The sequence below is a fragment of the Ovis canadensis genome, chromosome 6 (assembly GCF_042477335.2).
Source record: "Ovis canadensis isolate MfBH-ARS-UI-01 breed Bighorn chromosome 6, ARS-UI_OviCan_v2, whole genome shotgun sequence".
Taxonomy (NCBI): Eukaryota; Metazoa; Chordata; class Mammalia; order Artiodactyla; family Bovidae; genus Ovis; species Ovis canadensis.
Window position 1 is genome coordinate 77,204,868 of NC_091250.1, and position 24,398 is coordinate 77,229,265.

The following is a 24,398-nucleotide window of genomic DNA, read 5'->3' on the forward strand; positions in this document are numbered from 1 at the left end:
ATATGTGTATCTTCTAAGCTGGTATTCAGGAGGGTTCTTAGAAGGAACACATCTGTGTGAGGGATTAACTCTAGAGTAGTCTTTCTCCTCTTGGGCAGTGCAAATAGGAAAACTGACCTGCACTGAATATGACTTGATGTGACCAGAGATAAAGTACAGTATTTTTTTAGTCTAAAACAGTTCCTTTTTCTTAGGAAATGATAGGAAAAAATTGTTGCTAGATATCTTTGCTGGAATCTAAAAATTACTTTATATTCCAGGAGAAAGAAAGGCCCAAGAATCATTTTACTTTTTCCATCATAGTTTTCTGAAGCTACTTTTAAAAAATACATATATATCCTCAGTACTTTTGAACTAACTTTTTGTTTCCCTTGGTTCATAACAGTTTAAATTCCAAACTTTTGGCTTTTTTTTTTTTTTTGTAATTTTAAGATAAATGCTTTTGACATGAATTTTTGCTTACGTTTATATTTGTAAGTTGAGACCAAATGGGCAACGTCTTAGGCAGGCAACATTTGTGATATGTATATATTGGAACAAATGTTAAAGGGCCACAAAGATTAGAGAGTCATAGAAAATTGCTTGATTATAATAAATGCATTGCTCTGGTGCTCTGTGTAATGGAATATATTGAACTAAATTTGTATATACAGTTTGTCAGCATTTCTTGGTAACTTCTCTTGATTCCATTTTTAATATCTAATATTATACAGGTTGGGGAGTTATATACTCTTCAGGCCAATACTATCCAGACTATATAAATTTATAAAATAAATTGAAAAATTCATCATTACTGTGTATTCAAGACCAAAGCACATAAATGCTAATATAGGGCTCAGAGGGGAAATATACTGCTCCTGAATATTTGAGAAAATGTGAAGTCCTTTCAAGAGAATCTAATAAACATAATAATCATAGCCTGCTGACACTAAGGAAAAAGGACCTCATTCACTCTTTCTTTTATGCAGTGATTTACTGGTCCCTACTGATTTCCAAATTGGATCACTGTAGTAAATTATCTATGCTGGTACCTGTGAAAGTAAGCCCTGGGATCCATATTTGTTTTGTGTTCTGCTTAAATCAGCAAGAATGATAAATTTGATGGTGTGAAATTGGAAGTGTCAAGGGCTTTCTCTGTTGATTGAGCGAAATAATGTCTCCACTTGTAATTTATTGTGACCCTTTTCCACTGTATGTGCTTTGTGTATCTCGTATTTATTTCAATACAAATTAAATTGTTGTTCCTTCATCTGTATTGTTATATCTAAGGTTTTATTGATGTAAAAATCAAATTGTGTAATAAAAAAATCTCTCTGGATTTAAGCTGATTTGAAAATGTTATGTTGCAAAAAAACATTTACAATTAGAATTTAGTTTTCTATTGTGCTTCCTTGCCTTATTGTTAGAATAAGGTGAATTTGAACTCTTCTGTTTTCTTCAGCTCATCACAAATGAGAAGACTGGTATAATTTTGTGATCTAGTATGAAGCAGGAAAAAAAATGTGGCTAAGGTGAGACTGGAAAAAAAAGAAAAATTATAGTTGTATTTCTTAGCTATTGGCTTGCTTGCTCCCCTGTACTTTTTTATCTAGTGAAATTTACAGCCTAATGGATGAGTTATTTGTAACCCTAAAATGATTCACAGTATACAATATATTCCGAGTCATAAGTCAACACAGGATAACATAGAAGAAGATACTCAGTACCTCCCTTCGAGGGAAGTGTTTAGAGTTGGCAGTTATTTTCTGTGGCAATTTTAATAACTGTTACCAAGCAAAACACTGTAAAGGTGAGTTAAATCTTTGTCCACTTAGAGATTATAATCTGAGGTGCATAATGGAAATCAGCTATATAAAGGCAGTTTTGATAGGTAAACAAATAGTTTTAGGGGAATTGATTTCCTCAAGATTTAGTGGTATAAGGTCTTAGAAACTAAAATATTGTTAGTTCATAATGCTCTTTCCCTTAGCATATGGGAATATTTGAAACTGTTTAAGAAGTAATTCTGAGCTTTGGGAAGCGAAAGGTCATCCCATTCTTCAAGCCTGGTTGAATGAAGAGACTCCTCAAAGAATGGTCATCCAAGATCCTTGAGAGTCACCAGTCTGAACAGGTGATTTGTCAGCAAGTTTTTGTCTGTTTTTTTTTTTAACCTTTTATGGTGAGGTGTTTTTTTGTTCGTTTTTGGGGGAGTTTTGGCCTTGCTTCAAGATGCGTGGGGATCTTACTTTCCCAACCAGGGATCAACCTGTGTCCCCTGGCAAGGAAGCTTGGAGACTTAACCATTGGACCACTAGGGAAGTAAGTCCCTGGTGAGTTTTGAACATATATAAAATTAGAACAGTATGATGAACTTCCATATTATCATCATCCAGCCCTCAGAATCCTCTACCGTGGTCGTCCCTGTGTATTTTTACTTCTATTTACCTTTTCTTCTAGTTTAAACAACTCACACCATTCTTTTCCACTTAGTAAAATTGTGTTTCTAAAAGATACCATTGCTACTCTTAAGTCACTTCAGTCATGTCTGACTCTGTGTGACCCCATAGATGGCAGCCCACCAGGCTCCCCCATCCCTGCGATAAGGATCCTTTTAAAGATTGGTATTAAATTAACAAGAGTTAATCTAGGTCTTTTCGACTGAATGACTAGACATGGTTGACATGAAAGGCCTGGACATAAGGCCTGGACATGAAAAAGGCTTAACAATTTTATAACAATAAACATGACATGAAGGGAAGGGAAAATTGTAGTGTCTTTGTGTAAAAGGAAGACTTTTCCCCCTGAATTGTTATCCTCAGAGAAAGATACAAAGACCACCACTGTTGAGGGAAAGTGATAAGGAAGATTTTGCCTTTCCACTTCACTTTCTCCCTCCTAAAGGAGACAGTGTATCTAAAGACTTTTTCCTTGAACTCAGAGAGTGTGGGGCTTTGGTGGGCCTCCTGGAAACGGGGGCTAGGTCAGTGCTTCAAATGAAGAGAGTACTGTTAACCAAACATGGAGGTAAATAACTTGGCATTAAATTCTTTCAGTTTAGAACTCTAATCATGCCTAGACTTCCAAGAGTAATAGGCCATTTCATTTAAGTAATAAACCCTCAAGACAAAGAAATGAAACTTGTGCATGCGGGCTCATTGTAGATCTCCTTGTAGGAATCATGCACATATGTATATACATATATGTAATTGATTATATAATTATGATTGTGTGTGTGCTCAGTTGCTCAGTCGTGTCCGACTCTTTGTGACCCCATGGACCGTAGCCCACCAGGCTCCTCTGTCCATGAGATTTCCCAGGCAAGGATACTGGAGTGTGTTGCCATTTCCTCCAGGGGATCTTCCCAACTCAAAGATTGAAATCTCGTCTCCTGCTTCTCCTGCTTTGGCAGGTGAATTCTTTACCACTGAGCCACCTGGAGAGCCCCAAAACCTGTAGTGATCCAGAATAAAATGGAAATCTTTTTTTGTCATTAACTCATTTAAAAAAATACAGTTGTATTAAAGTTGTATATGCAGGTTTCCCTGACCTGAAACAATTGACCCTGATAACTGAGAATTATCAAGTTCATGTTTTACAATTCAATTTAGTAATATCCAAAATACATAGTTCATCTTTTGAAGTGTTTAGAAATTACCCTTTTTACCACTTTATCTGAAAAACTAAGCTTCCTTTTAGGACATAACTATTATTGGGCCTATTTTGAACTGATGTTTATAATATGAACTTTATGTTTTCCTTTCTTGAGGACAATCCTCAATTTAAAAATGAAAGCAGAACATTTCTTACAAAAATATTGGAATAGTTTTTAGAAAAATATTTTAATTTGGGCACTTGGATGTAGTTTATAACTTTAGTTATAAATTATGTAAACTATAATAACTTTAGTTATTAGATATATTGCTGAGAATAAAATATTCTTTCAAAGTGAGTAATTAAACATTTACTCTTATGATTAGAACCCACCAGAGGACTTACTTTCTTAACAGAAAAAAATATTAACCTCTTAAAGATCTCTGTGCTCCTTTGTCACAGACCTTCTGGCTCAGATGCCTTTTGTGCAAGAAAATACCTAAGTTTTAACCCAACAATGCTTCAATTTTATTCATACGCTCTTGCCAACAATTTTCAGTTTTTACCAGAGAGAGCAGAGGAAGGGAAAGGAAAGGAAAGTAGGCACATCTCAAGGAAAGGGAATCCTCAGGCCCCTGTGGCTTAAGGCTTAGCTGCATGGCTCCCTGACAACCTTGCCTTCTGCTCTGAGGTATTGAAAGGCAAGTCCAGGAAAAAGAACTCTAACCCTAAAGCTCTGCTGAGGTGAAATCCCACCAGCAGCCTTGGAAGGCCAATGGGCGAACCATCATTCCACAGACACTCCTGCTTTCTCACCTTATCCTTGTCTTCATTTCCTTTTTGTCCAAGGGCCTCAAGACATCATTTGAATCTTTCTTTTGGCAGTGACCTCAACATTTACCCATGGTCCTATTGCAGCCACCTGGCAAAACTTCAACCTCTAAAGACTTCCCTGGTGATCCAGTGGTTAAGAATCTGTCTGCCAGTGCAGGGGACACAGGTTGGGTCCCTGGTCTGAGGAAGATCCCACATGCTGTGGGGCAACTAAGCCTTCACTCCACAACTGCTGAGCCCCCGTGCTGCAACTACTGAAGCCAGGGTGCCCAGCCTATGTTCTGCAGCAAGAGGAGCCACCACAGTGACAGGCTCGCACACCACGACCACAGCAACAAAGACCCAGCACAGCCAAAAATAAGAAATCTCAACCTCCAAGTTCAGTTCAGTTGCTCAGTCATCTGACTCTGTAACCCCATGGACTGCAGCACGCCAGGCCTCCCTGTCCATCACCAGCTCCTGGAGTTTACCCAAAATAATGTCCATTGAGTTGGTGATGCCATCTAACCATCTCATCCTCTGTCGTCCCCTTCTCCTCCTGCCCTCAATCTTTGCCACCATCAGGGTCTTTTCAAATGAGTCAGCTCTTGGCATCAGGTGGCCAAAATATTGGAGTTTCAACCTCAATATCAGTCCTTCCAATGAACACCTAGGACTGATTTCCTTTAGGATAGACTAGTTGGATCTCCTTGCAGTCCAAGGGACTCTCAAGAGTCTTCTCCAACAACACAGTTCAAAAGCATCAATTCTTCACTCAGCTTTCTTTATAGTTCAACTCTCACATCCATACATGACCACTGGAAAAACCATAGCCTTGACTAGACAGACCTATGTTGACAAAGTAATGTCTTTTCTTTTTAATATGCTGCCTAGGTTGATCATAACTTTCCTTCCAAGGAGTAAGCATCTTAATTTCATGGCTGCAGTCACCATCTGCAGTGATTTTGGAGCCCAAAAAATAAAGGTCTGACACTTTCCAGTTTCCCCATCTAGTTCCCATGAAGTGATGGGACTGGATGCCATGATCTTAGTTTTATGAATGTTGAGCTTTAAGCCAATTTTTTCACTCAACCTCTAAAGTCGTACCTAATACCTCCTGAGTTTTTCTTTGACAGCATGCTATTTTTCCTTTATACTTTTTGTTAGAATTGTTCAAATCTTGTATGTCCTTTCTTATTTCTTTTACTACTGAATACTCAGAAAGGTATGCCAGAGTCTCACTGTGATAAGAGATTTGTCAATTTCTCCTGGAAATCCTCTGAATTTTTGCCTTATGTATTTTAAGGCTGTATTACTAGGTGTAAGCAACTATAGACTTTTGTCTTCTGGTTGAACACTTTATCGTTATGTAACAGCCCTCTAACTCTAGAAAACAACTTTTGCTTTAAAATCTGTTTTGTCTGATTTTAATCAAGTACACCAGGTTTCTTTTGCTTAGTTTTTGCCTGATGTGTCATTTCCCACTCTTGTCCTTTCTGTTTTAGATGTGTCTCCTATAAAGCGTTATTCTGGATTGTCAGCTCAGTCAAGCTGGGAGCTATATTTTCCCAGGATTTCTCTTTCTGGGTTAGAGTTGGCTCCGAAAACAATTTTGTGTGAGAATTGAGTGGTAGATGTGAAGGTTTGTACCTTCACATTTGTGGTAGAGTTGAAGGTGTGTAGACAGGGAGATGGATAACTGCAGTAAATGCCCCGTAGGGTCTAGCATGTTCTTTTTGCCCTTCTTCCTCCTGAGGGCTGCTCCTGGTCGGCTTCTACTGCTTGTCTGTGTACCCAGAGAGAAGGTAGCCCCACTGGGGCAATACGTCCCCAAATTCCTATTGTTTGCACTTTGCAGATGAATGGGCAAAGCTTTTTTCTTTCTTTCCCTACAGTCCTCAACACTCATGTGAGTGCTTAGGAGCACTAGTCAATATCTTTGATTCTCTTATCTCTCCTTTCTGGATGTTCAGGTCTCTACCTCCTCATACAATTTTATAAAATCTACTTTCAATATAAATTCTTTGTCTCATAACGCAAAGTTCCGTTTCTCTGCCTGAAACTTGACTAGCAGTAATGTATAGCTACATTTTAAAATATGGTATGGTAACTCTTTTTTCTGTGTAAAACATTGCTTTCAGTTTTAATGTTTATTTCCCCAAGACAGCCTGGCCTGCATTCTACTTGCATAAATTTTACAAGCTAGTTTTCTGCTGCTTCTAGTTTTAAACTTTAACCGTGTTTCTGATGACAAGGAATGCTGCAAAAATACTCTAATTCAGCAGAGTTATGATCACCAAATATCACCAAATAATTTTTATCCATTCTACAGTGTTTCAGAATTACCAGCTGATTTCTAAACACAGAGTAGATACAGATGTTAATGGTGGTTAATCTGGTATGTTTCTTATAGCAAACTGATAACTTCTTTTTTTTTTAAGTGCATCATTTAGTCCACTCATAATTAATGTTATTACTGATATATGTTGGAAAAGGGCTTGGCAACCCACTGCATTATTCTTGCCTCGAGAATCCCATGGACAAAGGAGCTTGAAAGACTACAGTCATGAGCTCACAAAGAGTCGGACACGACTGAAGCGACTGAGCGCTGATATATGTGGGTTTATTTCCAGTGTCTTATTTTGTGCTGTTCTCTGCCTTTTCTGTTTCTTTTTTCCTTGTTTATGCCTTGTGTGTGTGTGTGTGTGTGTGTGTGTGTGTGTGTTTATTTCCCGTGGACTTTTTTTTTAAACTCATTTCCCCTACTCTACCATTTTGGAATTTATACACACTTGCTGCCTTTTTTTCCCCATTAAGCTTTAGAAATTTAAACATGCATACTTAACAAAGTTTTGAGTTAAAAAGATTTAAATTTGCTTTTACCAAGTGCCTTGGGGCACTACCAAAGTGGACCACTTTAAACTGAATTCTTAGCTCTAGGTTTTTTTTCCCACATAAAAAATGTAAATTCAGGGCAGAAGTTCTGGCTTGTAGTATTGAATTCTAACGGGAGACTTTTCTTCCCTCCACCTGACACCAAGGTAGAAAAAGGCAACTTTGCTAGCTGTCTCTTTAGATTTCAAATGCAGTCATCATTTTACAAACTTCTGTTAGAAGCCACCTTCCCCGGTGGCTCAGATGGTAAAGCATCTGCCTACAATGTGGGAGACCTGGGTTCAATTCCTGGATCGGGAAGATCTTTTATCGAAGGAAATGGCAACCCGCTCCAGTACTCTTGCCTGGGAAATCCCATGGAAGGAGGCACCCAGCAGGCTACAGTCCACGGGGTCACAAAGAGCCGGATATGACTGAGGGACTTCACTTTCACTTTCCTGTTAGAATCCCCTCCTTGAGTGGGACCTCTTTATCTCCCGCCTTCAGTGTCCTGTTCTGGCTCCCACCTCTTACCTTAAATTTACCAGGAGCTAGAATAGATTCAATCATTCTGAAAATTCTTTACATTTAGCCATTTGGGGGTTACTTTTAAGCTGTGTGTGAGGGAATAGCATTTTCCTGTTTAACCTGATTTTTTTAGGTTGACTTGAGAACCAGTCAGTATTAACAAAAGAAAGGTTCACTTGGTGATGTTTCATTCTGAAAAATCTGAAGGATCCAGAGCCTCCATCCCAGATAGATGGGAACTAAAGGATCCTTTATTGCCAGTTCAAGATAACAGGAGGCAGGAGACAGAGAAAGACTTGGGAGAAGGGCTGAATAGAGGGAAAGAGATGGTTGGGAGGTGGAATCTGTGATACGATAGGATAAAAGACTCCATGGGAGAAGTAAATAAATGTTTTGCTCTATACTCTGGGCTCTTTTTTATTCGGGATTTTTCTGGTTTTCTTATTGGTGATGGATTCAGCTTATATACTAGCTCACGTTAAAACATGATCAAGGAGTTTTATACATATAACATCAGGAATAATGTTAAAAAGTCCATAAACAGTAGCTTTAATCTTTATAGACATTCTTTTAATTTCCTTGGCCATCAGTTCCCTCATTTGTAGAATGTGGCCAGTTGAGAATTATTTTGAGGATTGTTTGAGTTGAACATATTTGTACACTGTGAAATATTGTACAGATAGCAACATTTTATATTATGCTTCTCATTTTATTGTACCGTAGGAGATTCTGGGGCTCCTGGAAATAAAGAACTTCCTTCAAAATTCTACTTGATGGGTCAGTGATGGTTAAAACTTTTGTTAACATGTTTTAAGTCAACACCTTTCAGGGCAAAAGAGAAACTTTGGACACTTTAAAAGAATGTTTTTCTTTTCCCCTTATTAAAATACAAAGTCTTATGTATGTTGACAGGTGGATTTTATAATTCTCATAATTCCAGGGACATAAAGGTGCTATTACTTGGCAAAATCAGATCAGCCTCTCTAATTGCAAGAGCTCTCTCCAGAAGTACTTCTTCAAAATCAGTAAATGATTGAAAGTCCTCTCTAAAACATGCTGTAACTATCCCAAATGAATTAATAAGAAGGATGCAAAAATAGTCTTAAGAAATGCTCAAAACTAAATTTATCTGCAATGTACAGAGAATGACACTCAGAATTAACAATTCCCTCTTGAGGGAGTCTGGCAGAAATTGGGTGTGACCTGAGACATGTAGGAAGTAGCAGAGACGATCACTGGGGGCTTCCCTGATGGTTCAGTGGTAAGGAACCCACCTGCTAATGCAGGAGACATGAGTTCAGTCCCTGGGTTGGAAAGACCCCTGGAGAGGAAATGGCAACCCACTCTAGTGGGTTCTTGCCTGGGAAATCCCATGAACAGAGGAGCCTGGCAGGCTACGGTCCATGGGGCCGCAAAGAGTCTGACGTGACTTAGCAACTAAACAACCCTAAATAAAGCTAAGCTCTGATTTATTTCCTATAACAACATCAATAAAAAATGTATATTAAAAATTTTTTTAAAGATCATTGGAAGGCAGTAGAGCACAGCTGGGTTCTAGGACTCTGAAGTCTAACAGACCTGGTTCCAGTCACTTCTTAGCTGTGTGATCTCTGCTTCTCCCTGTAAAATGGGGATAATAATAGGCTATCAATTGTGAAATGATAAAATGAGCTCAAGCATATAGAGTATTTAGCATAGTGCTTCACATAAATGGCTCAAAACATTTTGGCTGTCATCATCTTCATCATCTATAATTTAGAACAATTCTATGGAGTGCTATATTGAATAAACTGAGTAGTTGTTAACATAATTTGCCAGTTATTTTTATCCCAAATAGCCAGACAATAACTGTAATTATTTTTCAGGTACTCTTTAGTAATAATTGATGTTTGTAACAATGACCACCTCCCATTTTCTCCCCTACCCAGGTACTGTAAAATTTCGAATTGTTTAAAGTTTAAATTTTGGAGATTACCTGATATTGTGATATAATAGTAAGAGAACAGAATAAGGATCAGAACCAGGTTTCAGTAGTAACTACTTCATACAGATCTGTGACCCTGGGTAATCCATTTAATCATTCCTCCGACGTGTTCCTGTTTTGAAGAATAAAGAGTAATACAGGATCCACGGGACTTCCCTGGTGGTCCAATGATTAAGAATATGCCTTCCAAAGCAGAGGATATGGGTTCAGCCCCTGATTGGGCAAGTAAGCCTGTGGAGCAACTAGAGAGCCTGTGCACCACAAATGAAGAAAGCCCAAGTGCTGCAAAGAAGACCCTGCGCAGCCGAACTTCTTTAAGAAAAAGCGTAATACAGGATCCAGATTGCTAATGTGTGCATGATGGAATGGGGTTTTCTTCCCTACCACTTCTTTCCATTTTCTAGAATGTTGCATTCTAAAAGCTACATTAATAGAAGGATCAGGAGTTTTTTGTTAGTTTATTTTCCCAAATAAAATCCATCATTTCTTCTTCTATAAAAGGGTGTTTTTAAAACAATATTACTTAATGCAGTGAAGGAGGAAAAGTATCAGTGCAATGAGGAAAGATCTAATTGCATTAGATATTCTATCTGGGGGTCAGACCCCCATGAGGAGTTTCCCCCACTGCCTCAAGCATACTCAAGTTTTGAAACCTGCTCACTATCAAAAGTAGAACCAGTTGGAGCAGAGAAAGACTGACAACGTCCTTTGGAAGCAAGACCCAGGAAGAACTGGAGCTGAGACTTTCCTGGAAGGAAAGAGTGAGTGTATCAAAAGGACAAAGGGACTGCGTATGTCTATAGAGCAGCACTGTCCAGCAGTAACATAATATAAGGCACACATGAGATCCACATACGTAATTTAAAATGTTCTGGTAGCATATTAAAACAGCAAAAAGAGGGACTTCCCTGTGGTCCAGTGCCAAATACTCCATGCTCCCAATACAGGGGGCCCAGGTCATATCCCACATGCCACAACCAAGAGCTTGCATTGTTGTTTTAGTCATTATGTTGTGTCTGACTTTGCGACCCCATGGACTGTAGCCCGCCAGGCTCCTCTGTCCATGAGATTCTCCAGGCAAGAATACTGGAATGGGCTGCTATTTCCTCCTGCAGGGGATTTTCCCAACCCAGGGCTCAACCCCACATCTCCTGCATTGGCAGGTGGGTTCTCTACTGCTGAGCTACCAGGGAAGCCCCAAGAACTTGAAACCTACAACTAAAAGAAGATTCCACGTGTTGCAACTAGAAAATCCTGCATCCCGCAAGAAAGACGGAAGATCCCACGTGCCACAATAAGATCCAGTGCAGCCAAGTGAATAAATAAATATTTTTTAAAAAGTAAAAAGCAACAGGTGAAATTAATTTTTGTAATATGTTTTATGTAACCCACTAGCAACAGTTATTAACTTAATAATTTTATATTATTTTTTATATCAAGCCTTCAATATATATTTTATTCTTCCAGCACCTCTCAATTCAGACTTGCCATATATCAAATGCTCACTCTTCACATATGGTTAGTGGCTAATGTGTTGAATAACACAGATATGGAAGGTATGAAGGAGACTGTCTGAGATTCTCTGGTGACATTGGGATTATCACATGCTGTTCCCCCAGAGTCTAGGACTAAGACTCCATGGCTGTGAATGGAGCTTAGAAGCAACTTGAATAGAGTAGAACACCCTCCGCTGGCTGGTGGACTTGTGGACTTTGTGTGGTTTGGATGACATGGCCTGAAAATGAAGCTGCAACTGAACATTCTTTGCAATTTTGTATGTATATTAAATTGTCTAACATTAAGACTGCTTTATTATAGAGTAAGGGCTTGTCAGGTGGCGCTAGTGGTAAAGAACCTGCCTGCAAATACAGGACACTTAAGAGACACAGGTTCAGTCCCTAGATCGGGAAGATCCCCTAGAGAAGGAAATGGCAACCCACTTCAGTATTCTTGCCTGGAGAATCCCATGGACAGAGGAGCCTGGTGGGCTACAGTCCGTGGGGTCACAAAGAGTTGGACCTGACTGAAATGACTTATTGCACATGCTCACTATATTATAACCACCTTTCTCTTCCATTATATGGTGTATTAGTCTGCTCAGGTTGCCATAACAAAATATTGTAAACTGGGTAACTTAAACAACAAGAATTGTATTTTCTCACAGTTCTGGAGGTTGAGAATTCCAAGGTCAAGAAACCAGCAAAGTAGATTTCATTCTGAGGACTCGGCTTATAAGTAGTTGCCATCTCACTTTAACGGTCAGGTGGCCTTCCTTTGATGTGTGGACTTGGAGAGAGAGAGAGAGAGGAGATTTCTCTCTTCCTCCTCCTATAAAGCCACCAATTGGCTTAGGGCTCTACCCTTATGACTTCATGTAACCTTAATTATCTCCCTATCTCCACAGTCACAGTAGGGATAGGACTTAAATATAAAAATTTGAACACAATCCAGCCTAGTTAATTAAGCAGACAAGGACTTGGCTAACAACCATTAGCCTGGCTAACAACATGTTTTAAAAGGTGGGAAGGTTCAGGCTTGGGACCTCTGAAACAGAATGAAGCAGCTTCCTATTGTTGTCACTCTTGCTGGGATACTCTCCTGGACTCTTGTACCTATTGCCTCTGAATTTGTGTATCTAGGCCTCACATCTCTTCCCTTGTCAAAATATGTTCCATGAGATGCCTTGCTTTTCCCATTATTTTCTTGCAAATTGAGGCCTTTCACGGATTTCTGATGGTTGGTTGGAGCTTCTGTCGCATCTGTGGGCCCTCACTGGAAAGAAATCAAGGGTCAGTCTTCTACCTTGGAGAGATAAATCCACAAGGTGGGAGAGTCTCCAGACACTGAAAGTATTCAAAATATGCTGGGCAGCCAGAAAATATAAATGTCCTTCCCTGGCACTGAGTTCTATTATTGTTTGAAAAAAAAAAATCCAGTTCAGGAGACATAAATTTAACTCAAAAACAACTTTGTTAGAGCAACTGTTAGAAACAGTCTGTCTGCTTTCAAATTTACTTTTCTTTATACCTGACCTTGCTTCTAACCTTTTCAGTTGCATCATATTTTTACATCCTGGTAAATAAAGCCAAAATCTACCGGCTGGAGTATGATTGTTTCAGGGGCTTGTATTCCCTTGGCTGGGAGGTGGAGTGAGTGAACAATGATGCTTCACTTATGGAAAAGGAATAAGAATAAGGAATAAGTGTGAGCCCATTATCGAAAAAACAGCACAGGTGTGAAATATTAAGCCACCTTGGAGCTTCTCACCTATTCTGTGTGCACATTACTTTCACATACTGTTGTCGGGAGTGTGTATTGGTACAACTACTACTTTGGGAAACTTATAGTAACAGCTAATGATGAAAGTTTGCATATCCTATAACCAAGTACTTTCAACCCTAGGAATATATCTATCAGAAATGCATACACATGTCCACATAATTTGTAATAGTCCCTAGAAAGTGAAAGTGAAGTCGCTCAGTTGTGTCTGAATCTTTGTGACCCCGTGGACTGTAGCCCAGCAGGCTCCTCCGTCCATGGGATTCTCCAGGCAAGAATACTGGATTGAGTTGCCATTTCCTTCTCCAAGGGATCTTCCCACCCCAGGGACCGAACCCGGGTCTCCTGAAATGTAGGCAGACGCTTCAACCTCTGAGCCACAAGGGAAGCCCTAATAGTCCCTAACTGGAACCCAAATATTATTCAGCAATGGAATGGATAAACTATGGATACTCACAACAGTGGGATACTATACAGTGACAGGGATGAATGCAGCAACATGGATGAATCCTACAAACATAATGTTGAGATAAAGAAGCCAGACTCTTGCATACATATCATGAGAGTCCATCATCTATAATCCACGCATACAGAGTCCCCAAACAGTCAAAACTAACCTATGTTGTTATAAGGCAGGATTAGTGGCACAGTTGATGTTTGGAAGGATCCTGATGAGAAGAGAGGTCTTCTGGGAAGCCAGTCATGCTGGTTGCTGGTTACAGCTTTGCTCACTGCTTAGAATTCTTAGAGCTGTGCCCTCAAGACTTGTGCTGTTTTCTGTGCATTATACTTCCATAAAAAGCTAAGTTTTGAAAAACTTAAGGAGAATTTCCTTTGGTGTCACCACTTGTGGCTTTGGGGAAGAAATGAACTCTTCACAAATGCTGTTTTCCCCCAGAACATCAAATCTACAGTCCACATGCTTTCGGTCCACAGCCTATTTCTCTTAAGGATAAAAGTTAACCACATGTTTCATTCTCTTTTGCCCTCCAAAGTATCTAGTAACTTGACTTTCCCTACTGTAATAACTGTAATCCCAATCTTGTCCACTGACCTCTCAGGAAAGGAGGTGGTGGGGTGGAATGTATACACGTCAATTCCACATTTCATTTCCTTTGCTTCGGCAGGATGGCTTTGCCAGTACACACAATGTGTCTGTGCACACCCACACTGCTTCTGACCTTGGTTGTACAGCAGGTAGCATCACCCTTGGTGTGGTCCTTTTCTTTTTGAAGTGTTCAGGTGGGCAAGCTCTCTCCTTTTCTAATCCCACAGAGGAAAAACAACATGATGCCAACAAATATATCTGTGATCAAAATTAAATTTGTGTTCTTGGTAAGACTCAGGATAAAGCCGCTGACTAGCTCATAAAAGATTATCTAAGTTAGTTTTCCAAATAAGCAGCCAAGTTTGTCTCATGATCAGAATTACTATTTTCCCAAAGCTAAAGACAGGATGAAACTGAGGAACAGTCTGCTCAACTACAGAGGCAAATTTCTGCAAGATGTGGAACTTCTTCAGAATTAAGGTTAACGGTAATATTCATGACACTTCACCCATTACCTACTACTATTTCTATCTGTCTGACTTAATATTCCCTGTGTGCGCTTAGTCACTCAGTCATGTCAGACTCTTTGGGACCCCATGGGCTATAGCCTGGCAGGATCGTCATGGGATTCTCCAGGCAAGAATACTGGAGTGGGTTGCCATGCCCTCCTCTGGGGGATCTTCCTAACCCAGGGATTGAACCCAGGTCTCCCGCATTGCAGGCGGATTCTTTACCATCTGAGCCACCAGAGAAGCCCTGATATTCCCTTTATTGGGGTATTTATTTATATTAAAAATTCTTAAAAATTTCCTGGTGGTCCAGTGGTTAAGACTCCATGCTTTCAATGCAATGGGAGTGGGTTAAATCCCTGGTCAGGGAACTAAAATCCCACATACTGAGCAGTGCAGCCAAAAAAAAAATCTCATGAAACAGACAAATTAATATCATGTTGCTCACACAAAATAGGGAGATATAAAATCTGGGGAAATGATCTCTTGACCTACATTTTAGACAACAGTGGGAAGAAAAGAAAAAAAGTGAGATGATTTTTTTAAAAAGGAAAGAAAACAGTGAAAGACCTTATATTTTTTTCCAAAGAACAAAACCCACTGGCTTAGAAAGTACTTTAGTGGTTGAGAGATCTTTGTGCCTCCGTTTCTTCATCTATAACTTGCTAAGGTATTATGAATGAGATAATGCACATAGAAGGCACGACAATTAGTGTAAATAATAAGTATTACTACTACGACTATCATCATTTGAAATTATATGTGTTTATTTTTGAATTTTCTGTCTCTCCCAATAAAAATAAGCTCCATGATGCTGGAATCTTACCTGTGTAGTACACACAGGCATCTGCTGAATGTATCTCAATTTCAGCAATAAGTAAAGGAAGGATGAGATTTCTCAAAGAATTTAAGGTCAATGGAATTTTCCCCTAAGAAACTCTAAAGCTGATGCTGTTACCCCAAAACTCTGTTTGCTTCTTGGTGAGTGTCCACCCAAGAGATACAACCAAGCCAAAGAGGAAGAGAGGATTTTTTACTTGCAGCAAGAACACCAAGGATCATTTCCAAAGCAGTGTCTCCCTGAACAGCAAAATTGGGGAATTTTTTAGCTAAGGGCACATGCATATTGGTGAAGGGGCTTGAGCAGAGGAGAATTCAGCATTGAATTGGGGCAGAGGTCCACAGAGTCCAGACTTTAGTTGATTGAAGTTATGAGGGTCAGGAAAGTTCAACATCACCATTCCATCCTCCATCTAGGTCGGGCCTTTGTGCCTGCCGAACACAGAAAGGCGTCAGGTTGCTATGTATCTCCCTTGAGGAGGAACTAGGATTCTGTTTTATCACTGAACTATTGTTTTTTAACTACTTTTGTTTTGTTTCTGCATTTCCTCAAGATCATTAATTACAAAAACCTGTTCAAGGGCACGCATTATGGCCAGACTTAGATCACAAGATGGCTTCGGGCCAAAAATAGCTTATCTTATATCAAGAAAGCCATGCCTGGCTCTCTTTCTCTGAGGTGGGGGGTCTACCCTATGTGCTTACAACATTGCTTCAATTTTCAGCACTTGGGGAAATTTTGGAGCACATCCACCAGGACAAACATATGGTGACAGTATAGGTATAAACACCAAGACAACTGCAGAAGCATTTTAATCCAAGTCCATGGAGAACATATGTGATACAGCATTGTGAGGGTTAAAAAAGATAAAACAGCATGATTTATCTTATTCAAACTTTTAAGCAAGTCAAGGCTTTTGTAGGCTTATTAAAATTAATACAGTGTCTAAGTCAAGTTATACAGTGCTATGAAGTTTTGACTTTTTTTAAAATTTAATGATGGAAGCGTGTTTTTTTTTTTAAGAATATTTATTTTTATTTATTTTTGGCTGCATTGGATGTAAGCTGTGGCATATGGGATCTTTGTTACAGTGTTTGGGCGCCACAGCATATCCGATCTTAGTTTCCTGACCAGGGATCTAACCCATGTCCCTTGCATTTGAAGGCAGGTTCTTAACCACCGTCTTGATTAAAATGATAGTTGAAACTAAGGGTCAACTTTAAGAATCCAAAGCATTTAAGTTAGCAATATAATAAAGGTTCATGAATATTTACGTATAGTTACCAGAAAAATCTGGTCCGATCACTTCTTGGGAAATAGATGGGGAAACAGTGGAAACAGTGGCTGACTTTATTTTTTTGGGCTCCAAAATCACTGCAGGTGGTAATTGCAGCCATGAAATTAAAAGACGCTTACTCCTTGGAAGGAAAGTTATGACCAACCTAGATACCATATTAAAAAGCAGAGACATTACTTTGCCAACAAAGGTCCATCTAGTCAAGGCTATGGTTTTTCCAGTGGTCATGTATGGATGTGAGAGTTGGAATGTGAAGAAAGCTGAGCGCCGAAGAATTGATGCTTTTGAACTGTGGGGTTGGAGAAGACTCTTGAGAGTCCCTTGGACTGCAAGGAGATCCAACCAGTCCATTCTGAAGGAGATCAGTCCTAGGTGTTCATTGGGAGGACTGATGGTGAAGCTGAAACTCCAATACTTTGGCCACTTCATGTGAAGAGTTGACTCATTGGAAAAGACCCTGATGCTGGGAGGGATTGGGGGCAGGAGGAGAAGGGGACAACAGAGGATGAGATGGCTGGATGGCATCACTGACTCAATGGACATGAATCTGAGTGAACTCCGGGAGTTTGTGATGGACAGGGAGGCCTGGAGTCCTGCAGTTCATGGGGTCGCAAAGAGTTGGACACGACTGAGCGACTGAACTGACCTGAACCAGAAAAATTAGAGTTAAACCTTTACGTGTTTTAGATCATAAAACTGGATTACTGCTAAAATCTATTTATAAGGAAAGGATAAAAACTTTACAATAATATTCAGATTTCTGAGTAAACTTGAGGTTATAAATATTTATGGAGCAGCATTTTTTAATGTTTAACCACTTAATGTTTTAATCTATGTTTGTCATAGAAAGTTAAATTTGCTTACCATTCTTGTGATAATTTAATCCTATGACCTCACTAATCTGGTTGTACTTTCTCAATTAGCATAAAAGACTGTGTTGATTCTCTTAAAATTGGTAACATACTAATTTATTTCCCCTTGAATTAGTTATATTGTAGTGAAACTGAGAAGAACCCTGTGGGGCTTTCAGTATTCCCGTTTCTCATTTGTAGGAAAAGGCTTAGTTGCTCAGTCGTGTCTGACTCTTTGAGACCCCATGGACTGCAGCCCGCCAGGCTCCTCTGTCCATGGGGATTCTCCAGGCAAGAATACTGGATTGGGTTGCCATGCCCTCTCCAGGGGATCTTCCCAACTCAGGGATTGAACCTAGTCTCCCACATTGTGGGCAGATTCTTTACATTCTGAGCCACCAGAGAAGCCCAGGAAAAAGGCTACAGCCTCTAAAACCTTCCCTGTCCATGGGATTCTCCAGGCAAGATTACTAGAGTGGATTGCCATGGAGTGGTTGTCATGCCCTACCAGGGGATCTTCCTGACCCAGGAATTGAACCCCTGTCTCTTACTTTCCTGCATTAACAGGTGGGTTATTTACCACTGGGACCACCCTGGAAGCCCCAGGATATACATAACAATGTATCTCTTCAGATATATACAATGGGATATACATAACAATATAGCTCTTTGTTCTTTTACAGGAACTAAGGCCCCCACCAGGTGAAAGAAGGTAACTGCAGCCTGGGCCGGTTGGAACCAAAGGGATGATGATTGAGATTCATGGAACATTACACCCGTTTCCTTACCATCAACCAGTCAGAGAAAGGTCACTACCCTGTAGATTTTTCTCCAAATTTTGCCCATAAAGACTCTTCCTTGGGAAAAAAAAAAAAGACTCTTCCTTGAAACCCTTCTGAGAGTTTGAGCTTACTCATCATGAACCACCTGTTGCCCTTGTTTGGCCCTGCAATAAATCTGCTCTAAATGCTGATGTTTTGATTTGTTAGGATTCACAATGCATCAGGCACATGAACTTGGGTTCAACAATAGTAGTGACCTCTGAGAGGCAGTGGTGACCAGTGACATGAAGCAAGATCTTAATTCCTTGCCCAGGAATTGAACCTGGGTAGCCTGGATGGAAACATAGGAATCCTAGCCACCATACTAGCAAGGGCTAGAGACTAGAAGCTATTTTTCACTGGCTCTTACTCCCAGTGAAAAATTCATTTCTCACAGAGGCCAAAACTGTAAATGCAGGTACAAAGTTTATTATTAGACATAGCGTTACAAGAGGGAGAGCACACAAAGAAACAGTTAGTTTAGTTAAGAGAGGAGCAAGGCAGAGATGCACACACTTGGAGAGAAAGGGAGTGGGCATCCCCCTGAGGAGAAGGGAAGTAAAGAGGCAGTTAAGTCATTTATACAGGATAGTTCTTTGCTTACCTTTGGCTAATTGTCTGGTTTCTTTTTCCACACTGACCTGCCCTAGGACCCTCCCCAACATGCGTGTGCAACTTTCCAAGATGGATTTCAGCCCAGAGGCCTATGGAATCACATATTCTGGGGTTGGGCCCCTCCTTTATATCTCCCAGGAGTCTTTCTGAGCATGTGAAATGTCTCCCTTGCCCCAAGGAGGGGAAGTACATGATCTCTTGATTCTTTACTCAAACAATACTTAGACCCTCTCTGCTCCTGTCATGACTGTTATCTGAAGGTGTCCGTAGGAGACAAAGTCTGACTATTTACCCTGTTTCAGTTGTTATTTCCATTTTGGAGGAGGCTGGTTGTACATATCTAAACTGGAAAAAAAAATAAATAAAAATAAATAAACTGGAGCTCACCTATCCCTGCCTCAGTAGCACTATAGTCAAATGACTCATTAATTTTAAAATCATGTAGTCCGTTCAATTAATTTATTTGTGTCAGGCATTGTTTTACCCCTGGGAACCAGCAATGGGCAGAACACAAGACTCCAGCATGATGATGCTTATTTTTCATTCTGAGAGACACAAAACTATAAAAAATGCATAGATAATTTCAAATATATACAGGCATTTTGAAGAAAAGCATACAGGGAAAAGGGGTAGAGAATAAACAGGCCTATTATAGCATCAGGGAGGAAGAAATTTTCCTCTATCCTTTGAGAAATAGAATTATTTCCTGCCATACCAGTAAATAAAGGATATCACAGTGATCAGCGATTGCAATCGGTACTGATTGCAGTCACCATCAGTGGTGAGCTGGTGAGCCCTGAGGAATCTCAGGATTCCTCAGGACATTGTATGAACCTATAGGACACTGGCCCCAGATAGCTGAGGCACGTATCAAGGGCATGATTTCAGCGAGCACAGACTCTTGCATCTTCCCATACATAGACAGGTGCTAAATGAGGTATCTTGTATCCCTTTAATTAACAATAATCTTAAAAAAAAAAGAACTCAGTTTTTAATTTCATCATTTCTTGCATTTGATGTACGCCTCGATGACATCCTTGGCCTGAGATTCTTTGCCATAGTCCTTAACCACCAAACAACTGCAACCAACCACTTTACGGGGTTTTCCCTCTCTGTCAATTTTACAGAGGCCTACCCACTCCCCTAGTTTCTTGTTGTCATCAACCTTAATCAGGTTGATTTGATGCTCAGCACAAAGGGCCTCCACCAACTTGACATACATAGGCTTATCACAGTTGGATGCAAGCACACATAGATGGGCTTGGCGCTTGTCTAAAGCTTTCAAAGCTTCGCGAATTCCATGCGCTAAGCCATTGTGGATGAGGGCAGTCTTCAGCACCTCTTGCAGAGCAGTATTTACGTCTATTACACCTCCAGGAGCAATGCCTTCCTCGGCCATGGCAGTGGGTTACAGGTGGAGCCGAATCTTGAATGCACCCGAGCCTCCGCCTCCGTGCGGCTCGCAGCAGCAGGGAAAGAGAGCAACAATAATCTTTTTATGTTCAAACTACCTGCCCTTTGTTGCAAAACTATATAACCTGATTCTCCCCTCACCTCCTCGGAGCAGTTCTTTCCAGGTTACTTGAGATGCTGCTTCCCCGGCCTGAAGTCCTAAAAATTCCTGCAGAATAAAACATAACTCTCAATATTTTTTAAGTCTACACCTTCTACGTTCTAAGTTGGTCTAAGAGTTAAACTTACATCAGACGGATTACAGGATAAAATCAAACAAAAGTTCAACAACATGTATACATAGGAGAGACCCAGGAAAACTGAGTAACTCTCCAAAATGGCCAACTTGAATACCATCTTCAGTTAAAGAAAAAAGAGGATGTTAGGGGTGGTAGTTTGGGACTTTCAAGGGGAGGAAGGCAACTGAAAAGGAGACAGAACAGCAGACGTTTGGTAAACAAATGTTTGATGGGTCAGCAAACACAATGGGACACAGAGGGGAATTTTAGCAGACTTTGCTAGGTTCCTCTGAGTCTACACATCTAGTTTGTACTATGGTTATCTATGGTGGTATCACCCTTGGCAGACATGTCCTCCACATTCTTTTAAGCAGGTTGGGAAAGGTCAAAGGTCATGAGTCTCTGACCTTAAAAAAATCAGCCTAAACTAATACACATGCCAAAGAAACTCACTTTGGGGTGGAAAATCTTACTCCCATACAATAGCTAGGGCAGTCAAGGTAAATGTTGCTCCTTTGAGCTAAGACCTAGAGCATGTCAGATAAACATCACAGTTAATGCTTGGTGAATATTATTGATTGCTTTCTCCCTGGGACCACACTGACTCCTATTTACTTGTCTGCACACCTGCTCTACCCAGATAAATCCTGAGCTTGTAAGTCTTATATTACAGACAGGAGTCCCAGGTTCAGAGGTTAGTAAAGCAAGTTCTGATTCTGTGGGTACTTGCCCTTGTGGTAATGGCTACACAGTGGTGTTGTGACATACTGTGGTACAGGTTCTGAGAGCACTGAGGACAAATTAGCCTAGTCTTGGGCTTATCCAGTATGGCTCAGGAGAACGAGAGGCTCAGAAAGCCATTGTCCTTCCTTCCCACCTTCCATCCCATTCCAACAGCACGGCCCAGGATCTGAGCCCAGAAAAAAGGAGAGAAGGCAGAGCCCCCCAAAGCTGTCACTTCTGCCCAAGTTTTCCTGGGCTGTTAAGAAGCAAATAATTCACATGTAGACATCCAAGCAAAGTGCCACAGCAGAAGCAAGGAAGACAGTTCAGTTCAGTAGGTCAGTCGTGTCCAACTCTTTGTGACCCCATGGACTGCAGCACACCAGGTCTCCCTGTCTGTCACCAACTCTCAGAGCTTACTCAAACTCATGTCCGTTGAGTCAGGACACAACTTAAGTGACTGAACCACCACAACCATGTTAGTCAGGGATGTTTTCACCTAAAAGTGTAGGCAAAATGTGGCTTCTCAGTTTAAAAGACTTACATAAATAAAAAAACATGAGATAATTCAGTCTATTAATGATTTCAGTTCAGTTCAGTCGCTCAAGAAGTGTCCAACTCCTTGAGATCCCATGGACTGCAGCATTTCCTGTTCATCACCAACTCCCGGAGCTTGCTGAAACTCATGTCCATCAAGCAGGTGATGCCATCCAACCATCTCATCCTCTGTTGACCCCTTTCTTCCTGTCTTCAATCTTTCCCAGCATCAGGGTCTTTTCAGATGATCCAGTTCTTCACATCAGGTGGCCAAAGTATTAGAGTTTCAGCTTCAGCATCAGTCCTTCCTAAGAATATTCAGAACTGATTTCATGATTGAATGGTTTGATCTCCTTGCACTCCAAGGGACTCTCGAAAGAGTCTTCTCCAACACCACAGTTCAAAAGCATCAATTCTTCGGCGCTCAGTTTTCTTTCTAGTCCAACTCTCACATCCACACATGACTATTGGAAAAACTATAGCTTTGGCTAGATGGACCTTTGTTGGCAAAGTAATGTCTCTGCTTTTTAATATGCTGTCTCTATTGGTCATAGTTTTTCCTCCAAGGAGTAAGCGTCTTTTAAGTTCACAGCTGCAGTCACCATCTGCAGTGACTTTGGAGCTCCCCAAAATAAAGTCTATCACTGTTTCCATTGTTTTCCTATCTATTTGCCATGAAGTGATGGGACCAGATGCCATGATCTTTGTTTTCTGAATGTTGAGTTTCAAGCCAACTTTTTCACTCTCCTCTTTCACTTTCATCAAGAGGCTCTTTAGCTATTCTTCGCTTTCTGCCATAAGGGTGGTGTCATTTGCGTATCTGAGGTTATTGATATTTCTCCCGGCAATCTTGATTCCAGCTTGATTCCAGACATTCAAACAAAGCACCACAGTAGAAGCGCGGAAGACAAGGAAGACGCCAAACTTCCTGCGCAGCCACGCCCTCCCCCGCTGGTCAGGGTCTGGCAAGGTCTCGCGATTGGTCCTGCTCGCGCACGCCACTTCCGCTGTCTCTGCAGCTTGGTCTCTAAATGATGTTACCATTTCCGGGTTTCCTGAAGCCGCCTCAGGCGGCGCAGGAGTCGGTGTACGGTAGTGTCTGGTCTATGGAGTCAGTTGGTGGCGGCGGCGGCGCGGAGGCAGCAGGCGGTGTCCGAGTGGGGGCCTTTGCCCCGCCAGGATGTTACCGGGCTTGGCCGCCGCCGCTGCGGCCCACAGATGTAGCTGGTCTTCCCTGTGCCGGCTCCGTCTGCGCTGCAGGGCGGCGGCCCGGGGCTCCAGCGACCGCCAGGGTGAGTGTCCCGCGCCGACCACTGACTCCGCGGAGGCCGGGCTTGAAGACAAGGCCGGGCTTGGAGCCGGGTGCCTCGCCTCGGGCAGTACTCCGCCTTGCCCTTCCCCAACCAAAGAACCTTCCTTTTTGGCCTCCGTCTTCGCAGTTCAGGCTACCCACCCTGCGGTGGCCCCTGCAGGCCTCCTTGATCTGGTGTCGCGTACATTTCTGTCGCGGCTCCCGCGGGAACTTGGGGCAGTTCGCGGTCCCGGTGGCATCCATGAAACCGACTACTTCGTTTCAGATGAAACGTTACGTGAGCATCTTAGTGCATGGCGGTGACGGCCCGCCTCCTCCCCGAGTCAGTAGGAAATTGCTGACTCCAAGTTCCAGGGTGTTTTAAGCTCACCGCCTTACCTTTATTGAGCACTTGTGACTCAGTAGATTTCCTTTCCGTGCTGCTCTTCTCATATGCCTAGCTTGTTTTATTAAATTTTCTAAGAGGAAGTTGGGAGTTGCTACTTAACATTTACGAATAATTATTTAATATGAGACTCTGACAGTCCCGCAATTAATTGAATGAACTCAGTTCGGTTGAAAACTCTTTTTGGTGAAGAAATGTTTACTATTTTACTGTTTTTATAATTCTTTTCCAACAATCGTTTCTGACTCAAATTTCAATGGGCAGTTTACAAAATATCATTGAACTTGCAAGTCTGAGTTAGACTTACCTCCGTTTTTGCCATAGCACTAGTCTCTTGCAGGCTGAGAGGAACAATGAGGGAGAGACAGAATCAAATCCACCCCTGACTTAATCCCCCAGATTCTTGCGGGTGAAAAGAGAATTTAAAGAAACATTTCCCCAAAGTTTATGTTTGAAAAGTCTTGTAGCATGTTTGTGACTTTGCAATAAAAGTTAGAAGTTGTAGACATTCAAGTTTATAAGTAACATAAGCTTTATTAGAAGCTCTTTACTGTGCAATTATTTTGGAATATGGTCCTATTTTTGATTTGTAATAAATGTAGAAACTGGCTCTTAAAATTTCAGAAGAGTTCATTTTAACAGAACTGTTTTGGAGACTTTTTGGTAGTGATAAAAACGTGTAACTGGAGTTTTCCTGTAATGGGAAATACACCCGAT

At 40.9% G+C, this 24,398-nt stretch overlaps 2 protein-coding genes and 1 long non-coding RNA gene across 8 annotated transcripts in view; 1 reads left to right on the plus strand and 2 right to left on the minus strand.

Annotated features, from left to right (window-relative positions):
- Positions 1 to 15,625: 15,625 nt before the first annotated feature.
- On the minus strand, positions 15,626 to 20,656 carry LOC138442516 (uncharacterized). The gene is made up of 3 exons (XR_011257761.1): positions 20,588 to 20,656; positions 19,326 to 19,378; positions 15,626 to 15,880 (listed from the first exon to the last, which is right to left on the minus strand). It is a non-coding gene; the product is annotated as an uncharacterized lncRNA (long non-coding RNA).
- On the minus strand, positions 20,006 to 20,484 carry LOC138442515 (small ribosomal subunit protein eS12-like). Its single transcript, XM_069594041.1, has one exon. The coding sequence runs from the start codon at positions 20,430 to 20,432 to the stop codon at positions 20,034 to 20,036; it is 399 nt and encodes a 132-aa protein (XP_069450142.1). The 5' UTR covers positions 20,433 to 20,484; the 3' UTR covers positions 20,006 to 20,033.
- Positions 20,657 to 22,975: 2,319 nt separating the features above from the next.
- SLC30A9 (solute carrier family 30 member 9) overlaps positions 22,976 to 24,398 on the plus strand; it is an 80,624-nt gene continuing 79,201 nt past the window's right edge. For 4 of the 6 annotated variants that reach the window (XM_069594033.1, XM_069594035.1, XM_069594036.1 and 1 more), the window contains exon 1: positions 22,976 to 23,276. In XM_069594033.1, the coding sequence (XP_069450134.1) occupies positions 23,165 to 23,276 (112 nt within the window). In that variant the 5' untranslated portion in view covers positions 22,976 to 23,164. The remainder of the gene's footprint in view (positions 23,277 to 24,398) is intronic. The other 2 variants (XM_069594034.1, XM_069594038.1) reach the window with 1 other exon arrangement.

Coding starts and splice junctions, on each gene's coding strand:
- LOC138442515 (XM_069594041.1), bottom strand. CDS start 20,432: ATGGCCGAGGAAGGCATTGCTCCTGGAGGTGTAATAGACGTAAATACT.